The sequence below is a fragment of the Quercus robur genome, chromosome 3 (genome assembly GCF_932294415.1).
Source record: "Quercus robur chromosome 3, dhQueRobu3.1, whole genome shotgun sequence".
Taxonomy (NCBI): Eukaryota; Viridiplantae; Streptophyta; class Magnoliopsida; order Fagales; family Fagaceae; genus Quercus; species Quercus robur.
The window spans coordinates 55,239,444-55,246,902 of record NC_065536.1 but is presented as its reverse complement, the minus strand read 5'-3'; the positions used below and the strand labels follow the sequence as shown (position 1 = coordinate 55,246,902).

Sequence of the window (7,459 nt, the reverse complement as noted above, 5' to 3'; positions counted from 1 at the left end):
GGATGGGTTAACATTTAAATTATGGTAGATGAAGCTCGGGTCCACCCCCGGTTCTTCGTAAGCATTCCATGCAAACACGTCAATATTTTTCCTAAGAAATTCTACTAGTTCTTTCTTCTCCTAATAAGGTAGCTAAGTTCTGATCAAAAAGAACTTCTCCGGGTCATCACCGACCATAACCGTTTCTAAATCTTCACATTTTGCCTCCTTGGCTGGTCCATTTATAGGCAATACCGGAGCCTTTGATTGCTACAAGCCCGCTCCAGTAGAGGTCGAGGACTCAGTTTCAAGTTGATGTAAGATGGCAGCCACTAGGCATTGCCTAGTTGTGGATTGACTCCCCACAATTTCTTCAATGCGATCCCTGGATGGATATTTCACCTTCTGGTACAGAGTGGAAGAGGCGACCTCCAGGGTATGAAGCCAGTGTCTGGCTACAATGGCCGTGTAGAGGGAATAGGCATCCACCACGATAAAGTTTACTTCCACCACTTCTGAACCAGCTTGCACGGGTAGTCTTATCTGACCCCTCGAAATGACTACCTTCCCATCAAAACTCACCAAAGGAGAATTGTAGGCCGTCAAGTCCTCGGGTCTTAAATTCAGCCCTTTGTATAAGTCAGGGTACATAATTTCGGCACCACTGCCTTGGTCCACCATCACCCTCTTCACATCATATCCACCAATCCTGAGCGTGACCACCAAAGCATTATCATGGGGCTGTATGGTCCTAATCTTATCCTCATTCAAAAAACTTATTGCAGGTTGAATATCCATTCTAGCCCTCTTTAGCTCCAGATTATCATCCTTGGCGAACAACCGAGTCACAGACATCACTTTGGAGGGGCAAAAATCAGTCATTCCAGGGGCAGCAAAGATAACATTGATTGTTCCCAGAGGAGGTCTTGAAGAAGCATCTCTCCGGGGATCTAAACCTGTCTAGCCCGCCTGGCCACTGGAATGGTGCAAAAGTTGTTTCAACTTTCCTTCTCGAACTAGCTGGTCCAAATGGTCCCATAAATTTCTATAGTCCTCTGTGGTGTGTCCCTGGTCCTGATGGTATTGGCAATAAAAGCTTTGGTTACGCCTCATGGGGTTTCCAGCCATCTTGTTTGGCCATTTGAAGAACGACTCATTCTTAATCTTCTCTAGAACCTGATGCACCGGTTCTCGGAACACTACATTAACCACCTGAGTATTAGCAGGCCCTGACTGGCCAACAAAGTCTCTCCGAGGCCAGTTGTTATTATTATACCGGTCCGACCTGAAATCCCTCCTCTCTTGAGGGATAACCTTAGCTTTTCCTTTCCCTAGCTGCTAGTCTTCCTCAACCCTCTTGAACTTATCAATCTGGTCCATGAGTTGGTGCACACTGGTGGCAGGTTTGCTAGTTAAAAACTTCCTTAAACCGTGCTCGGCTGGGAGGCCGGCCTTAAAGGTGCTGATGGCCACGTCATCAAAGTCGCCATCAATCTCATTGAACATTTCCCAGTATCTGTCCAAGTACGTTTTCAGAGTCTCCCCTTCTCACATGAATAAGGACAGTAGGGAATTTATGGGTTGAGGGACCCTGGTACACGTAATAAAATGAGAGCCAAAAGCCCAGGTATGCTTCTTGAAGGAATTTATGGAATCTGCCCTTAGGCCGTCGAACCATCTCATCGTAACGGGTCCAAACTGGATGAGAACACCTTTCACATTAAGGCTTCATCCTTAGAATGGACAGTCATTCTCTGACTGAAATGGCTCACATGCTCCACCAGGTCCGTTCGTCCATTGTAGATGGTGAACGTTGGTTGATGGAAACGTCGAGAAAGAGTTGCCCCTTCAATCTTGTGCGTGAAGGACGACTTGGAAATTTAATTCAACGCTTTGATCATAGCATTGTTTCCCAATCCTCTGCGAGTTAGGCTCTTGTATCTGCGTTCACGATGGTATTCCTCTTCATATGAGAAAGACTCACTAAGAGGAGTCCTTGATCTACGTCGATAACTACCATCCTTCTCATCATCAGAAGAGGAGTCAGACCGGGAGGGAGTTCATCTTCATCGTGCATGACGTAATTCCTTCTTTAGATGGTCAATTTCCTTTTGCATGGCTCTGTTGTTCTACTCCTGAGAGACGTGACTCCGAACTCGAGAGTAACTTTTTCTAGTATGTGTGGTGTGTACTCTACCTTCTCGATCCCGCTTGCGTTCGAGGTTAAGGAAATCATCTTGTTGTTAAGAACCCATGGATTCTTGTTGATGGGGACCTAATCTTTCCATAGTTAAACGTCGCACTCACTATTACACAAGTTCTTCCTAAAGACGGTGCCAATTGTAGGGACACGTTTTGCAGCCCAAGCCCAAAAATGTATGGGATCTTAACCCAGTGAACCTAGTACAATAAATTTGTAGAGAGTGAGTCAAAGAACTAGGTCTTAATGAATTGGACAACGGCTAATATGGATTTAAATGATGATCAAACAAGAACAAGAAGCACTGATCTGAATCAATTCATTGTCCAAGGAGGTAAGTCTTTATATAAATCAACTAGACCAAATACAAGTATAATTTTGATGGCTACAGTGTTCTCTTTCTCTTTTTCCGATCCCTTCCTCATGGAGGGTCTTTTACATTATATAGCTCTCTTTGGACCATCTTGATCCTACACTTGTTGGTCATTTGAGCCCTTATTTGAGTACTTGTCCCATCAAATACCCTCTTTGGCTTTCTGTGAGTTGTGGTAGTCAATGCAGCATTATTCAGAGGTCTTCTTCACATAAATGCGGTCAGAAAAGTAGCTGCAGTACATTCAATGCGGTGATAGCAACTTTCCCTTAGATATTTTTGAGTTCCCCTCCTTCTCGTATGTTCATAATGCACATCCCTATCACTGAAGTTTCATGGAAGGCCACTCTAATCATTGGAATACATATTTGAGCTGTACTTATCGTATCCGATGAGATATTCTTCCTCAGACAACCTTCCCATTTGTATCTTGCTAATTAAATTCTGAGCCTAAACCGTTCATTACCATTCGTTCCTCCTTAGACCACTTTCGCTCTCGGCCAAGGCCTAAGGCCCAATATATAATTCGGGCCCTTAATCCCACATATATATTTCTAAATTATAATAGATGTAAATTATTAACCTTTACAAAAAAAAAAAAAAAAAAAAAAAAAAAAAAAAAAAAAGAGCCTTTAAGTGACTTGCCCTCAAAAAAAAGTTTCCTAAACCTAAACATAACCATAATGTTAAACATAAAGTTTATTTAATGAATTAAATCATTTTTATGTTCTTTTTTTTTTCCAGTACTATGTGATATATGTAAAAGTAAAAATATCAAAATTTATATAATTATAACAAAATTTAAGGTGCAAACTATTTTTAAAAAATATAACATGTTAAAGAAAATAATTCTAAGAAAAAGAAAAACCAATAAATGAGGATAAGAATATACGCTCTTTTTTTATTTATTTCATATACGTATAAAGTCAATAAATAAAAGAAGTGAGATTATGATGTTAGTGATTCAAAGTTCATATTTTATCTACATCAATCAAATACAAATTGATGTATGTGCAGTTAAGCATTGTGATTTTTATTTTAGTATGCTTCAAATGTGTTTTTTTTTTTTATTATATCTAAAATAAAATAATTAATATTATAGTTTAATGTGTTGTAACTTAATTTATATAACATTAATTTAGGTTAACATTAAAATTATTTGCATGTTTATGCAATTGTGCTTTATACTTTAAAAAGTTTAAAAGGAGTGTTGGTAATCTTCCTTGTAGATGATCAGGCATACCGAGATGATTGTGTGGAAAATGTAGCGCTAGGTGAAAAAGTGAGGATGCTAAGCAAAATGATTATAATCTCACCGAAATAGTAGGCTTTTATAAAGATAATGTCATTTATCACCAATTTATTATCTCTAAATTTGTGGTGAAAGATGATAGTTTATGTAAACCCTTAGGGACTTAGGGTATTCGTTTTGAGTCCAAATCTTCTATCCAAATCTTCTATCCTACTCTTCCTGCTCCATTATATACTCTACAAATAAAAATGTGCCACATGTCCATCTATTTTATTAAATGCTAAATTTATGTCTTCTATTACTTCAATTACCTAAATATAATGGGTTATTTATTTATTTATTTTAAGACATTGAAATAATAGAAGACATAAATTTAGCATTTAATAAAATAGATAGACATGTGACATGTTTTTATTTGTGGAGTATATAGTGGAGTAGTAAGAATGAGACAGAAGATTTGGACTCATGGGTTTTAGGAACCTAATTTGTGAATGAAACTTGTTTCACTCTCTAGGGTTTAAGGAAATGAAGCAAGTAAATCTAAAAAATTATGAACATTCTTAGAAAAATTGCGTACATTAAATGTCCAAAATTGTGTACATTATTTAAAAAATTGTGTGTTTCAAACGTACAAAATCTTGTAAATTTATTGAATAATAGTAAAATTATATTATTAAAAAAATAAAAATATCAACTTCTAATTAATTATTTGTAAAACTTTAATGAGTTTGCGTAAGACTTTGTCAAGCAAAGAGTTTCTAGAGTCATAGCCACCTATGTGGTGAGTGGTAGGAGAACTCTTAATTGAGTATGTGTTTGGATTAATGTTTTGTGCGTTTCACGTTTTGCGTTTTCTTTTTTTTTTTTTTCACGCGTTTCAGCTTTAGGGAACAACTAGCACTGTTCATGTACTGTTGAGCACTGTTCACGTACTATTTATGGAACTCACAACCACTTTATTTGGAAAAAAAATATTAAAAATGGGTCCCACGGCACTATTCACACATTTAAAAATTATTTTGCTACAGTTTTTTCAATTTTCAGCAAAATAAGCTGTATCTAAACGGACCCTGAATATACATATAAAGAGACTTTCCCTCATTAAACATTTTTCTAAACCTAAATATAAACATGTTGGTAAAAACAAACTTTATTTAAGTAATTAAATAAGATTTTACGCTTATTTCATGTGTGCATATTTTTGTATTATGCGTATATGTAAAAGATAAATTAATGAGATTTTTATAACCATAACCAAAATTTGAGTTATAAAATATTTTTTGAAATCTAACATGTAAAGAAAAAGGTTCTAATAAGAGGAGAAATAAAATAAAAAGGATAAGAGTATATATATTTTTATGATTCTGGCATGTGAGTAAAAAAAAATAAAAAATTCAAATTCAAAGAAGCTGGGTTACAACCTAAATTTTTCGAAATTCATACTTTATTTATGCCAACAAAATACCGGTTCATGTTTTTGCATTAAGTGCTTTTTTTGGGTATGCTTAGTATGTGTTTTTTCATTATATTATATATGAAATATATAATTAGCATTAAAACATAATGTGATTAATTCTTGGTTAGGCTTAGATATCCCTTTTTGGTGTGTCATGTGCTTTGGCAAAAACCTTGAGTTGGTGAAGAATAAAATTTTGTGATAATTGCAAATGTAACACCCCCCCCCCCTTCCCACTTTTGCTTTAGTCAATGAAGGGGTAAAAAATAGCATGACGAACCTTTGCTACATTGGGCCTGACGGATCCGAGCCCATGGGCTGGCAATAAGGGAGAGCCCAGGGCCTGGCATGACTTAAAAATACTTGTGGCATACGTTTGAAATCCGAGAGAATCCTAAAGGAAATTAGAATACTAGTGCAAGGATAATTCTAGAAGATATGCGCTTAATGAAAAACCCACTCTACAAGGAAATGTTTGCCCATCACGTTTGGGATTGCTCAAGTAGAGTCCTATAAGGAAAAGACTTCTAGGTCAAGGAAGAGAGGCCAACCTCCTACTACTATAAAAGCCCCAATACCCTCACAAATCAAGGTACACATAATTTAACCTCTCTAGCACTCTAGAGTTGAGAATAATTCTAACTTGGCCTTCGGAGGGTATTTGGCCGATACCACACCGGTACCCTCTGTGAGATCACTTCTTTCTTCTTGCAGGTTGTTAGTTTAAGCGAGTGTGGATCGTGTAGCTCACTGGTGATTTTACGACATCATCAGTTGGCGCCGTCTGTGGGAACGCGAAGAGTTTAGCCAGACTAGGGGTGTCAATTCGGGCTAGCGTGTCAGGTTCGTGTCGTGTCGAGGTAGAGGTATTCAACTAAATGGCTCAACCCTAACCCGACCCATTTAATAATCGTGTCATGATCTTTCAACCCTAACCCGACCTGTTAATATGTTGGGTTGACCTGACCCAACCCATTTGACACGCTTAATAAACGAGTCATGTTGGGTTGACACGAATGTAACATAACCTATTTCAACCTACATAATATTAAATATAACATTCATCTAGAAATTTTTTTTTTTACATCCCAAAAAACAGGGCATACACTTCAAGTCTTCAACCCACATTCAAAATAATATAGTTCGACAAAAATATAACATTCATCTAGAAATAAGTTCTTTACACTCCAAAAGAAGTGCATACACTTCAACCCAAATTCAAAATAACAAAGTTTAACAAAAATAAAATAACATAGTTCAACAAAAATATAATATCCTTGGAACTCGCTAAATGCTAAGTATCAATATTGAAAGAATTTGAGTAAACAGTAGACTAATCCTGACTATGACCACGATTATCATCCATAAATTCTTTGTTGATGTCCAAATTCATAACATCTTCCATAAGTTCATTCAATTTCATTTGTGCAAGTTCTATGCCAAAAAAAAAAAAAAAGTATTAGTAGTTCTAGGGTCTGTAAAGTTTTAATTTCCAATTATATCCCTTTTAAATTTTTGTAATTACTCACTTTTCTTTTCAAATTTAAAATATATGTTGGATATAAAAGGTATTTGACAAATCTAAAATAAAATAAATATTTATTTGTTATACGAGTTAAACGGGTTGTGTTAAGTGGGTCATTTCGGGTTGACACAAATAAATTGGCGTGTCAAACGTGTCAATTGCGGGTTGACCCGCTTATGACACGTTTCTTATCGTGTCGCTTTCGGGTCGGCCCATTTATGACCCAAACCCATTAAGGCCCAACCTTAACCCGGAAAAATCCGTGTTGGGTTTGTGTCGTGTTCGCAGGTTGGGTTGAACATTGACACCCCTAAGCCAGACTATCGCCTCCCGGACAGAAGAGTAGCATGGTACTCACTCGCTCGATGGCTACCACCAACAACGTTCAAGAAGACGAGCCGCCGAGATCTACTGCATTAGAGAGACAGGTCCAGACTCTCATGGCAGCAGTAGAACGACTCATAAAGCAAAACCATGATCTGGAGGAGCAACTCCGCCAAAGGGATGCAAGACCTAACGTTCAGAAGGAAAACCAAGAAGGTAATAGTGCCAAACGAAGGTACCAGGAGAAGCCAGAGGGCAGCAACACCCCAAGCCGACCAGAGCGGCAAAACATAAGCCTTCCATCTCTCATGGATTTTGCCCCTCTGCCTATTATCGCAGAGTTGTAGGCG

At 37.4% G+C, this 7,459-nt stretch overlaps 1 protein-coding gene across 1 annotated transcript; it reads right to left on the bottom strand.

The window, feature by feature from the left end:
• Window positions 1–249: 249 nt before the first annotated feature.
• On the bottom strand, window positions 250–861 carry LOC126719810 (uncharacterized). The gene has a single exon (XM_050422323.1). The coding sequence runs from the start codon at window positions 859–861 to the stop codon at window positions 250–252; it is 612 nt and encodes a 203-aa protein (XP_050278280.1).
• Window positions 862–7,459: the final 6,598 nt, after the last annotated feature.